The 13519-nt window shown below is 50.1% G+C and overlaps 1 protein-coding gene across 8 annotated transcripts in view; it reads right to left on the bottom strand.

The window, feature by feature from the left end:
• The window catches only part of TMEM44 (transmembrane protein 44), a 52075-nt gene that overhangs the window by 20541 nt on the left and 18015 nt on the right, over positions 1-13519 (bottom strand). For 7 of the 8 annotated variants that reach the window (XR_010943668.1, XM_067738472.1, XM_067738467.1 and 4 more), the window contains one exon: positions 9612-9770. Coding sequence is in view for 7 of the 8 variants with exons in the window: in XM_067738472.1 (XP_067594573.1) it covers positions 9612-9770 (159 nt within the window). In the remaining variant the exon portion in view is untranslated. Of the gene's footprint in view, positions 1-2990; positions 6982-9611; positions 9771-13519 lie in introns of those variants that run through there. The other variant, XM_067738470.1, reaches the window with a different exon arrangement.

Below are 13519 nucleotides of genomic sequence, written 5' to 3' on the forward strand. Positions count from 1 at the left end.
CTGCCAATCTGCCCAGTACACAGGATTTGGCTTTATTGTCACATTGAAACAAAGCCCCTACTGTTCAATTCTTTTAAAATTTCCATTTTGAACAACTTCTGTTTGTTTGCTTTTGTTTGGTTTCTCTGAGCTCCTTGAGGGCTGCAGTCTGACTCAACTTTGAGTCTTCAGGACCGGCAGGGCTGGCGGAATGCACTCACCCAAGTCTGTTACGTGAATCTGTACGTGCCTGCGTGCGTGCAGCTGTGTATCTGTTAGGATTATAAAAACTTTATTGAACACCTCTATTTGTCCACTGATAACTGCTAGACCAGAGATGGGGCTCTGCTCTGGGGCCTGCACAAGTCCCATTCTGGGTCAGAGCTGGAGGTAGCGGTGGAGTCAGGCAGAGAGGTCTGACCCAGGCTGTGCTGGCAGAGCTGTGCCCCAAGCTCAGTGGCAGGGCACCTGGCAGACTGGAGGCGAAGGGCAGAGGTTCCACCTTGAGACTGAGGAGGGCAGGGAAGGGGCACCAAAGCTGGGTCCTTGGTCAGTGCCCCCCACAAGAATGCCTTGCCCCCTGCTGGGTAGGATGAGGTGGCCACTGCAGGAGGGAGGGCAGGATATGGGGATGTGGGTGACAGAAATGAAGCTTGAGAGTCGTCTCCCCAGTTTCTCCCTCTTCCCTCCCTCTCCCACCCACCCCTTCCAGGTCACATGCTTCCAGCATGGTACCTATGAACTACTTCCCCCTGTTCCACGGGAGGACAGAACGGACCTAGAAAACTTGAGTCACCACTGACTTCAGCTGTACCACACCTTTTTCTTTTGAACAACTTTTTAATTATAAGATTTTCAGTCATACACAAAAGCTAAATCTAATGAACACCTGTGGACATATCCTCTTTCATTTGCTCTAGCTCCCCCAATTTTTTATTTGCTGAAGTATTTTAAAGTAAATAATTTCATCTGTAAATACTTCAGTATGTATCTCATAGATAAGGACTTAAAAACTCCTAAGCACAGGACTTCCCTGGTGGCGCAGTGGTTGAGAGTTCGCCTGCCGATACAGGGGACGCGGGTTCGTGCCCCAGTCCGGGAAGATTCCACATGCCGTGGAGCGACTGGGCCCATGAACCATGGCCACTGAGCCTGTGCGTCCGGAGCCTGTGCTCCGCGGCGGGGGTGGGGGTGGGGCCACAACAGTGAGAGGCCCGCAAAAAAAAAAAAAACTCCTAAGCACAATGCCATTAATACCTAACAAAACCGTGATAATTCCACAGCATTCATCTTTTAATGACATCCTGCTGGGGAAAACATAAACTAAAAAAAAGATTAAATGGAGAACACACAAACTTAGGAAAAATGATGTTTCCACACACACTGCAAAAGACGGAAATGTTGATGACAACACAGGTGGAAAAAGTTACATAACTTCTGCAAATGTAATAGAAATAAAAAGAGAGATGAAAGAAAATATGCTAAGAATAAGAACATTAATAGAAAAACTGGTGAAACCCAAATAAAGTCTGTACTTCAGTTAACAGTAATGTACTGATGTTAATTTCTCTGTGTTGACAAACGCAGCACGGTGGTGCGAGATGTTAACATCAGAGGGAATTGGGTGAAGGTATACAGGAACTCTCTGTCCTACCTTTGCAACTTTTCTGTAAGTCTAAAATTACTCCAAAAGAAAGAGTGTATTTAAAGACAAGCAAACAAATAAAACAGTTTAAGAGTCCTCCAACTGAATTTGAAATGAAACCTTGAAACCTCCTTTTCAAAATCTTCAGCATCACAAGCAATCTAAAATTTCAGAAGAGTACCCTCTAGTGGAAGTCGTAGCCAGGATTTCTTTTTTAAGTCACTTTCTAAACTAATGATAATGTGCCTAGGGAATACAATTAACTCAAATCTTTGTAACTGAGGTCTCTCTCCACCCCCCACAAAGAAGTAAAAATAAATAAACATTTGTGTAGTCTTCCCTGTTTCAAGAGCAAAATTTGTTCATTTTTGTATAGAAATTTTTTCAAAACCCAAAATAAAGATTGCCCAGGGCTTCCCTGGTGATGCAGTGGTTGAGAGTCCGCCTGCCAATGCAGGGGACACAGGTTCGTGCCCCGGTCTGGGAGGATCCCACATGCCGTGGAGCGGCTGGGCCCATGAGCCATGGCCACTGAGCCTGCGCGTCCGGACCCTGTGCTCCGCAACAGGAGAGACCACAACAGTGAGAGACCCGCGTATCGCAAAAAAAAAAAAAAAAAAAAAGATTGCCCAGAATTCTATCCCTAAAAGAGGGCGTCTATGAACAGTTATTGAATAGCCCTCTGAAATACAAACACACACACACACACACACACACACACACACACACCCCAAATTATGCAAATGGCTTTTCCCTCTTAAAATATAATGAGCATTTCCACATATCCTTGAATTGTCTTTAGGATCACAATTCCATCATCTCCATGAACCACCGCATGTAGGGTTTCAATTCACCTCATTTCTAAAAGAACACTTTTTCGTGCTTCTGAAACCAAGAAGCAACCTATAGGCGCTGTCCACAGGGCATGTGGTAAGCTCTCCTTTGCTCCTGAAGACTCTGAGGTGTGTCTCAGCCACTGAGGAAACAGGGTCACTTTCTAGGACTGGGAGCTGGATGGGCCCTCAGAGACCATTTGTTCAACTCCCTCCTCTTACATCTGGGGAGAAGTGACTTCCCCAAGATGGGGGAGGTGAAATGGTGTTGGACTCAGGACCCATTATAAAGGTTTTTTGTTTTTTCTGATCATAAAGTTTTTTTTTTTTTTTTTTTTTTTTGCGGTATTCGGGCCTCTCACTGTTGTGGCCTCTCCCGTTGCAGAGCACAGGCTCCGGACGCGCAGGCTCAGCGGCCATGGCTCACGGGCCCAGCCACTCTGCGGCATGTGGGATCTTCCCGGACTGGGACACGAACCCGTGTCCCCTGCATTGGCAGGCGGACTCTCAACCACTGCACCACCAGGGAAGCCCTGATCATAAAGTTTTGAGACTGGCCAGATACACGCCAGCTACAGTTCCGTCTTAGATTTCATCAAGTAGATTTCCTTTTTGATTTTCCTAGTACCTTACAGGCTTTTAAACCTTAACACCGTACGCTTCAAAAATCTCATCCTTTCAATTTCTTTAGTTAGTTAATTAAGCAGTTCTATAGCACTTACTCCGGATCAAGCACTGTCTCACCTCCCATACTTTCTTTCCTCCTCTCTACCAGCCCAAACTCCCCACTCAGCTCTTCCTTCCTGGGCTGTCGTGAGGAAAATGGGATGTGAGGAAAAATGGATCACAGGCCGTGGAGTGCTGTATGCAAAGCCCATGGTGAACTGGATCAGTAAGAGAGAAGTTCTGACCCACACTGGGCCGGTTTCCCTTATAAAGATGACAGTTTCACTGCAGGGACATCCCACGGTTGGGATGAAGGGGAAGCCGAGATGAAGGCCTATGTATTACAACGGTGGGCAGCAAGGGTTGGGAGCGAGCACCTCTGAACTCCACTGACAAGGAGATGCAAATACTGTATTTAGGCCAAACTCCAAGACCACCAGTGGGAAAGGCCTTGGCAACCCTGGCTCCTGTTCCTGATTTTTTTAAAATTATTTTTTCCCATTAAAACAGGAGATATAATTGACATAAAACATTGTATGTTCCTGATTTTTTTGGAAGAAGTTTTGCTATTCATATGCTGCTCAGAACCGAAGAAGTGGCCCAGGGAAGGGCGGGAAATGGCCATGATCAAGTTGGATTCAGGAGCAGGGCTGCTGCAGATAAAACACAGGATACACCGTGAAATGTGAATTTCAGATAACAAATAATGTTTTAGTATAGGTGTGTTTATCTGAAATTCAAGTTCACTGGCCTCTTGTATTTTTTGCCTGTTAAATCTAGCAACCCTACTCAGGAACACAGGGAAGGCTTCCCGGAGGAAGCAGGATTTAGCCAGGGCCTTGAAGGGCAGAAGACAGATGAGCAAAGGAACCCAGAGAAGGGAAAGCTGGCTGGATGTGCAGAGGAAAACCTGGAGAGTTAGCCCTGAACCAGACAACGAAATGTCCTAGAGGTCAGGCTAAGGGGTCTGGACATAAACTGTAAGCAGTAAGGGCCTTAGAGCAGGAAGGCCATGGGGCTGATGGAGTGTTGGGAAGATCTTGGGTAGGACAGCACTGAAAGGAGGAGGGACGGAGGCAGGAGCTCAGTCAGGAGCTCTTCCCTGGATTTCAGGCAGCGTAATGGAAATGCTTCTAGAGACTGCGGAGGCCAGAAGAGGTTTTCTGAGTGGCACCCAGGCAGACACAGCAGCCCATTTTGCTGGTGGTTGGCCCCGCTGTTTTCCTGATGGAAGCCTTTCCACTTCTAAGAACCGACTCAGTGTAATTCACCTCCGCCTAACTCCCCCAGTACACTTGCTCACTTAAGGTCACTTGCTAAATGGGACCTGAAAGATGGCCCAGTTCAAAGCTCATCATCTGCGGGAACAGTGCTCTGTCAGAGCCTCACCGGCTCCCCGAGTTCGTTATCTCCACTTACTGAGCAAGTCCAGAGAAATGAACGGCGTCACCTGGTTCAAAGGCTCTCAGGGCCAGCGTAGGTGTCGGAGCCCACTTGCAGCCCGTTGTCCACTGCACTGCATCTAGCACCATCGGCAGGCTTGCAGGGCCCCAGCAGCACCCCCATTTGATCCTCAGAATCACTCCGTAATGTAAGTAGGGCAGGTCTCCTGATTCCCACTTACAGAGGGAGAAACTAAAACCGAAGAAGTCCAGGGCAGAACCAAGGCTGCCTGGCAGGTCAGCGAGAGCCTGGACAAGCCAGTGTCCACCTGACCCCTGGTCAGCCCTCTCTCTCCTGCTCAGTCCCGTTGCCCTGGGGGGGCCCAGTACCGTCTTTCCTTACCCCCAGGGGAACTAGCTGACTGTCCACACATTTCCGGACGCACCATCTCTCACTGCTGCCGAGCACATAGGGGCACACAGATCTGTGCAGGGCAGATACCATGCCCTGAACTTAATTTCTGGTCTTTGGGACCTATTAGAAATTTCTGGCCTCTTTCTTCATACTTATATGTATTTACTTCTAAAATTAGCACTTTTAGAGTCAGCGTGTGGGTGTGTATTCTTTTTATTAACTAATTAATTGTTTTTTCCTTGAAAGAATGATTTGGCTTTAAGAATGACAAACATCCAAGGGACTGTGTCCTGGTCTGCTGGTGCTGGAAGCAGGGTCTGGAGAGGGAACAAGCAGTCCTGGCTGTCAAGAGCCTTAGGCACAGAATTAGCAGGACACGGGGTCTGGGACGCGAGCCTCTTCAGACAGCAATCTGGTGTGTGGTGTTTGGCTCTATGCGCGCGCGCGCACACACACACACACACACACACACACACACACACTGAGCCAGCTCCAGGCACAGTCATTCTCAACATGCAGACTTTCTTCTGTTGACAGAAACAGCCTCCTTGCAGAATTCCTACAAAGCTTCAATGGCATTGCTAGGAAGCACAGAAGGAAAAAAATGACTAAACACAAAGCTGGACTCAATCTTTTCTTGCATCCCAGAGGCTAGGAGGAAAAAAACCTTTAAAAGGCACAGGAGCAGTCTCAACACTGAGGGAATGTCGACCCTGCACTCATAAAACAGGTGCTGGCTGCCCCGGCAAGTGAGCGGGCCGCTCCGGAAAGCCCTGCTCCCTCTGGGCCCTGGTCCCTCACCCACAGACCATGAGCCAGTGACCCTTCCTCCACATGTGTTCAGAACGCCCTCCGACGGCTGTGTCGGGAGACAGGCTGCCTGGTGTCGAGTAGCTGAGTGAGTAGGTACACAGTCTCCGCGGAGTGTGCCCTGACTTGTGGAGACGTCCAGAAATCCGCACAGCCCACACAAACGGCCTGTCTACAGGGTTATGAGTCCCATTCAGGCTCCACTGCCATTAGTCTGGTGCCCTGACCAGCCCATCCAATGGACACTTGAGAAAAGGTGAAAATGACCCAGTTCTCCCTCCACGCAAGCTCCCATGCCTTATCTGTCTCTACTTCACCTCTTTTCATGGGTGTTCTGCATCACTGGAATTCCTTGTAAATCCCAATGTTTTATCCTGCCTATTAGACAGGACCCTGCCTGAGAACACAAGTAGCGCATAGGTAAGTGGAGAGAGTCCTGTGGAGAGAGTTTTCTCATCTGTAAAATGGGAATGATAGATAAGAAACTCGGCCCTGGGTAGTTACTGCTGAGGCAGTGGGGTGTAGTGGGTAACAACAGGGTTTCAGAGCCAGACAGAGCTGTGTTCAAATCCCCAGGTCTGCTAATTATAACGATGACGATGATGATGTTTTCTTGGGCAGGTTACTAAAACTCAATGAATCCCAGCCTCCTCTTCTGGGAAACAAGAATATTTAAAGGTACTTGCCTCAGGGCTCTTAGGAGGACTATATCAAACAGTGCTTGTAAAGTATAGAACATACCACGCCTGCCTCATGACACACACACGGTCACTGTGAGCAATGAATTTAAAAACGCGCAGTGAGCTGCGTGCTGTGAATACAGTGTATGTCGTGTGGAGGGACCTCTCTTCTCTCCACCTCCCCCAGCACGGCAGGAGGTAGGTCTTCAAACCTGCGGGCATGTGCCCCAAGGACATGGACACAAAAGCACCCTCTGAGAGTTAAGTCACAAAGTCGGAAAGGACCACAGAGTGACAAACACAACACCTTAGCGACAAAGAGTGGCCCCAGGCCTCCAGAGTGGGGGGCGCAAGCGTTCACCTATGGACCCGCGGGTCAAGCAGAAGCCCAGCTGGCTGGCAAAAGACACAGACGACTGTAGCCAGAGAGTACAAACAGATGCCCTGGGTGTCTCAGCCCAGTGTTAGGAAATATCTCAACTGTGCAATCCATCTTGGGAGCAAGAGAAGTCGCAAACCAGAAGAGGTGATGACCTGGGGCCCGGCTTCAGTCCCTTGGGTGTGGTGTGGTCTGGAGGAGCAAAGTCATGATCAGACTGTGACCAACCTACCAAGTACCTCCCACCGCGTGTGGTGGGTCAGGCCAGCCCCCCTGCCCTCATGCATTTTTCTTTCAAATGCCTCCCCAAGAACATGTTTGCTAAATGAGTGACCCAAACAGGTGGATGAAATGCAGTGTCACACTCATCGGCTAAAAGACACCCTCTTCCTCCCCTTCAGCCATCAGGGAGCCAGAACTTTGAAGGAATATTGCTCTGAAAAGCTGGGGAGCCCACCCAATCAGTCCCACCGCCCTGAGGCAGCTGCTGGTTGATGGGCTTGTGGCTTAACTCTCATTTTCTTCTTTACATCTTCCAACATTTCTACAATAAACATGTATTACTTTTAAGAGAGAATATATAGATTAGAGAGAGAATATAGAGAGAGAATGTATAGATTACCAGAAGGCCGGATGGGCCACAAGCCTGACAAGCTACACTGTCCCCTGCTCGCATGTCCTCAGTGCCTGTGTTTAGTGAGATTCTAAGTAACTTCCGATCGGGACTCGGCGCTTTGTCATGTGGAGCGCGTGGGTGTTTGGGGGAATGAAGTAGGAGGCTGTGCTGGGGGTTCTGGAGGGGGTGGGTGGGGTAGATGGGGGCACCAGGGCTTCTAAAAATATACCCCTTGTTTAACAAGGGCAAAAGCATTCATCTCCATTTGCCTCATGTATGAGCGCGACCCTGTGCCCTTGGAATTTAAAAGGAAAGAGCGAATAGAGGAGAGGGAGAAAAAGGACTGCAAAACACAGAAACTGCCCGAAACAGCCACAGAGACAAATTTCTGAATTGTTCAAGGTCACTGTCCAATCCTTAGCTCAGTTGAGGGTTCCCACAGAGTGAGCTTGCTTCCCACCCTCCCCAAGCCCCCTCCCCCCATCTCACCAACTCAACTGTCCCTTCCCCTCACTGAACACACTCTCCCTCTCTCCCCTTAGCCTTAGACTCTGCCCGGACTGCTGGCTCCGGGCTGCCAAGACATGCGCCTTGGGTTGTCTGACACATTCTGAGACCAGATCCAAGAAATAAACAGCACCAAATGAAGGACTCAGGGATACACGGAGCCCAAATGGTCCTTGGTCTGGAGCAGAATTTCTCCCTCAAAACCCACCTCTCAATGACCAGCTGTGTGTGTTCCAGGATCAAGAGATAAAGATGAGGGCAGCCCAGGCCCCTAGACCTAAAAGCCTGTGCACAGCCTGGCCGGGGAGACAGGTCCCTGCAGCCCTCAGGCTACAGGGCAAACAATACCAGGGATGGAAGAGAGGTGTATGCTCTGAGCACCCAAGGGAAGGAGGCTTTAATCTCTGGTGTGTACGTGGAGGGGAGGGGAGTTCACACAGCAGGTGGCATCTGGGTAGGATTCTGACACACGGCAGTTGGGCCAGAGGAAATCCCAGGAAGAAAGGCCCAGAGCCCTGGGGATGAGGGAAGAGTCCACGGCCAAGGAGGACATGTAGGTGAGGGCAGGGGAGGGGCACGAGGCTGGGGCAGGTGTGCAAGGCCTGAACCCCACACTAAGGGATCTGGACTCTACCCCGCAGATCAGGGGCTCTAAGTCTTTCGGATTTCAGGGTCCACTACGAGTTGAACGAATCTGGGGGACTGACTCAGGACAGATGATTGATTACTTTGCCAAATAAGGCCATTAAGACCAACACCAAACCCTCAACACCAACTTAGCACTTCCTGTTACCGTCAATTCATAAAAGGGCATTTAAATATCAAAAGAGTGGGAGACCCCAGCAAACCCAGAATGAAGGACGGTCCCTCCCCCTGCTGGTACCACCTGTCCACTATGCTGTCCTTGTTCTCACTTGCCACAGACAAAGGGAAACTTCCTCCTGACCAGGGCTGGGAGCCACAGCTGTGGGGCTGAGAGTGACAGGACCGTAGACCTGAGAGTTTGACCCATTTCCGGTATCCAAAATGTGATGTGTTTTGTTCAAAGATCCAAAAATTCAAAATGAGGCAAAGCTTATGAAAGTGCCAGGCACAATGCCCATTGAGGGCCCCTGTGTATGACCCTGACAGCACCACAGGGGACAGCCTGGCGCTCCTTGCAGGGGAAGAAAGCCTTCCATGGTCAAATGGGTTTGGGAAACACCAAGACTCTTTAAAAAGTTTGTTAGGGGCTTCCCTGGTGGTGCAGTGGTTGAGGGTCCGCCTGCCAATGCAGGGGACGCGGGTTTGTGCCCCGGTCTGGGAAGATCCCACATCCCGCAGAGCGGCTGGGCCCGTGAGCCATGGCCGCTGAGCCTGCGTGTCCGGAGCCTGTGCTCCGCAACGGGAGAGGCCACAACAGTGAGAGGCCCGCGTACCGCAAAAAAAAAAAAGAAGTTTGTTAGTCAGCATTTATTTCTGCAAGACTTGAATGTGCCCCATGATTCAGCGTGCAGTGTTTCCATGACTCATTTGACTGCAGAAAGTCCTCCTCAGCACGGACAGCGTGGGAAAGTTCTCGCGCAGATGCTTATTCACTACTGAGTGGGCATGAGGCTGGCGTGGGCCGAGGAGAACAGAGCAGTGCAGGCACCTCAGAGGCACCAGCAAGCACGCGTGAAGGAGGCCCCGTGCACCTGCCGGCGGACACAGCACCTACCTCGAGGTCAGAGTTGATGGAGGAGACCTGGGAGGAGCTACTGGAGGACACGCACGCCTGGATGACCTGAACCGGAGGGTACGAGGGGGGCTCCTGCAGGGATGTGGCTCTCGTGCTTGTCTGTCCATCTCCAGGCAGCCTGGTGGCACTGCAGCTCGCCTGCAAGGTGTGCGGGGAAGGGCAGGCAGGAGACTTGGTTGGCATCTTTGTTTTTCGCACTGTCAGAGCATCCACGTGCTTCAGCGTTCAAAAGGCACGAAAGGACGCAGCCGCCTCCACCCTCCTCCTGCGGCCACTCAGCTCCTCCTCAGAGGCAGCCGGCCCTCCTTTGTGTGTCCTTCCCAATAGTCTGTGCACACGAGAGCAAATGCATGTACACGTTTCCCCCATTTCCACTAACGGTAGTACACTCTATACTCTCTTATGCATCTTGCTTTATTTCACTTAACAACATGCCTTAGAAGTAGTTTTATAGCAGTTTTTTTTTTTGGTAGCATTGTACAGATGTTCACAAGCTATTTAAACCAGTCCCCTGCTAATGGACGTTTAGGATATCCCCAGTCTCTTGCTTTTACAATCAACCCTGGCTGCAGTAAATTATACCGTACATTAAAAATTTCAGGATATAAAGGATAAATTCTTAGAAGTGGAATTGCTGGATCAGAGGGTATGAGCGCTTGTAATTTGGATAGCTCTTGCCAAAAGTGTGCTCCCTAGAGGCTTAACCAACGCACCCGCCAGCAGCCTATGAGAGTGAGCTGGGAAGGGTTAAGGGAGGAAGAAACTTGTGAGATTACCTGTCTGTCTGTCTGCCCATCTATCTCAGAAGACAGCTTCCTCCCACAGGCCTCACAGGGGTTTCCCCAGAGATCCTCAAGGCTCCCGGCTGGGCTCGGAGCCGGGCAGTCATCCCACGGACACAGCACAGCGGGAATAACCCACCTTCTGGACCGTATCTTCCACCAACTAACCATATGGCCTCGGCAAAACACTTATCCTCCTGAGCCTCAGTTTCCTAATCTGTAGAAGGGGCTGGTAACCCCTGCCTTGCTTCCTCTGAACTGGTGTCACGGGCTCAGGTTTAGTAAACGTCCTGGACACACGAGAAGAACAGCTGCTCATACGGGTCCCCAAATCACGCAGGGCTCCAGCCCTGGATGGGTCAAGGGCACAGTTCCCTGTGAGAGTCGGCTGGAAGGGAGGAAAGTCCACAAAGGAGACAAAGACAGCTTTCTGGGTGGGAGGGGGGGGAGGCGGGGCAGCAGAGGCCTCCCAGGCACAACAAAGGAAATAATCTATAAATTCCTCAGGTCTGACCACACCTGAGTCAACAGAGAAAATGGAGTTTTCAAATGCTGCCAGCTGTTGACTCCTAGGACCCCACACCCTCGGCCTCCTAGGCTCAGCCTGACCCCAGCTGCATCTCTTGGAAAATCTCTCCTTGACCAGCGCTCGGGAGGTGATGCTGGCAAGAGTGAGCACCACTCTGGCTCTTTTGCCCACTTCCTGATGGTAGTTCAAACAGGACGTATATCAAGGCACATGGCGACAGGGTACCGATATCACCACAACATGCCCATCGGGACAGCCTCATGAAAAAAAGAAAATAATTTGCTAATGCAGCAGGCATGAAATCGTGGCATGAAACGGCGGCATAAAAAGCATGTCCTCTGTATAAAAGCTCAGGTGCCAGAGTCAGACAGGATTAGTCTGAAACCTATTCCTGTGATTTTCTAACTATGGGATCTTGGGCAAGTGAGTTAATCCTCCCTGTGCCTCATTTTAAAAGAATAATAAGGGGGGCTTTTCTGGTGGAGCAGTGGTTAAGAATCCGCCTGCCAATGCAAGGGACATGGGTTCAAGCCCTGGTCCGGGAAGATCCCACATGCCGCGGAGCAACTAAGCCCATGCGCCACAACTACTGAGCCTGCGCTCTAAAGCCCGCGAGCCACAGCTACTGAGCCTGAGTGCCACAACTACTGAAGCCTGCACGCCTAGAGCCCGTGCTCCGCAACAGAGAAGCCACCGCAATGAGAATCCTGTGCACCGCAAGTAAAGAAAGCCCGTGGGCAGCAACGAAGACCCAACACAGCCAAAAATAAATAAATAAATATTGAAAAAAAAAAAGAAGAAGAAGAAGAAGAAGAAGGGCTTCCCTGGTGGTACAGTAGTTGAGAGTCCGCCTGCCGATGCAGGGGACACGGGTTCGTGCCTCCGTCCGGGAAGATCCCACATGCCGCGGAGCGGCTGGGCCCGTGAGCCATGGCCGCTGAGCCTGCGCGTCCGGAGCCTATGCTCCGCAACAGGAGAGGCCACAACAGTGAGAGGCCCGCATACCGCAAACAAACAAACAAAAAGAATAATAAAATGATTAAGTATTAATAAATGACAATAGAAATAATACTAGTATCTACCTCAGGTTGTTCTAAGACTCTGCGTTGCTAATAATTGTAAAAAACATTTATCAAGCGCTTACTCGGTGTCAGCCATCATGCCCAGTAAGAAGCAGCACAGCATTTTGGTCAAAGGCACAGACTCGGCAGAGACAGGTCTGAATTCTGGTTCTACCACCAACAAACCGTGTGACCTTGAGCAAGTTGCTTAACCTCTCTGGGCCCCATTTTCCTTTTCTGTAAAATGAGCATAATACCTCAAGGGTTGGCTGTTGGATTAAATGAGTTCATCTATGTAAAGCACTTAGACCAGTACTCCAAGCACTGTGACCAGTGAGTACAATAAGCATCATGGAAGGGTTGGCTGTTATTATTTACTCAGAGCCTGGCAAGTAGTTAGCCCTCAGTAAACAGACCACCATGCGAATGATGACCCTAGAGCCCAGGGAGGCGGCTTCTGCCCAGGCTAGAGGGTGGGGCTCCTGGCTCCCTGCTGGGAGCTGTCTTGGAGGCAACTCTCGCCCTCTGGTGGACACAGAAGGAAGAGGCCGAATGGAAGTATTTGCTCAAAAATGTGTTGGCTGGCCTCAGTGGAGGAGAACAGAAGAGGAACACAGTCTTCTCTCAAGGAGTCTGCTCTCCAGTGGGCATCCACTCAAGATTCAGGTACTGGAAGGGTTCAAGTGAATGCAACTTTTGCACTATTATTTTTCACAAGTTCCACGATTTAAAAATTTCTAGTGCAAAGCGTTGGCCAGATGCTGCCAGGGCTCCCTGTGCTTTCCCCAGGGCTTCCCATCACCCACCCACCCACCCACCCTCTGGACAGAAGAACAGCTTAATGGCCGAAGTGGACTCTTAATCGTGAGCGTGCTCCAAACCTCCCAGAACTTCACTTACGTCACATACAGGTTCTTTACACCCACTTTCCAAGGAACAACAGCAAAGAGTAAAACCTTTCTCTCAGGCACAAAGTCTGAGCGTCAGCACGTCCCAGGGGCAGCCCAGCGGGGCGGCTATCACTGCACTCTGGGTTCCAAACACACCTGTACAGAGAGCCCGTGACCTGACGCACCAGGGTTTTGGCAAACAAGACAGAAGGAGACAAAGTTTATATCCCAGCAGGAAACAGAAAACAAACAAAAGTAAAAGATCACGATAAGTGCTTTGCAGAGCATTTTAAAAGGTAATAAAATAAACAGCAGAGGGGTGGAAGCAACTTTTCCACAGAATGAGTGGTGGGGGAAGGAGAAGGTGACATTTTTACTGAAATCGGAAAGACGAGAAAGAAGCATCCATGCAAAAAATCAGGAGGAAGAGCATGTAGGCAGAGGAACGGAGAGAAATTCTGCGCAGAGAGAAGAGGGGAGAATAGGAGGCAGTGAGGGAGGGGGAAAGCGCGGGGCTGTGTCAGGAGATTAGATTTTATTCTGCGTGAAATGGGAAGCCAGAGGAGTGTTTTAAACCAAAGACGAACAAGATGTCATTTACATTTGTAAGAGACCCTTCTGGTTA

The sequence above is a fragment of the Pseudorca crassidens genome, chromosome 5 (assembly GCF_039906515.1).
Source record: "Pseudorca crassidens isolate mPseCra1 chromosome 5, mPseCra1.hap1, whole genome shotgun sequence".
NCBI lineage: Eukaryota > Metazoa > Chordata > Mammalia > Artiodactyla > Delphinidae > Pseudorca > Pseudorca crassidens.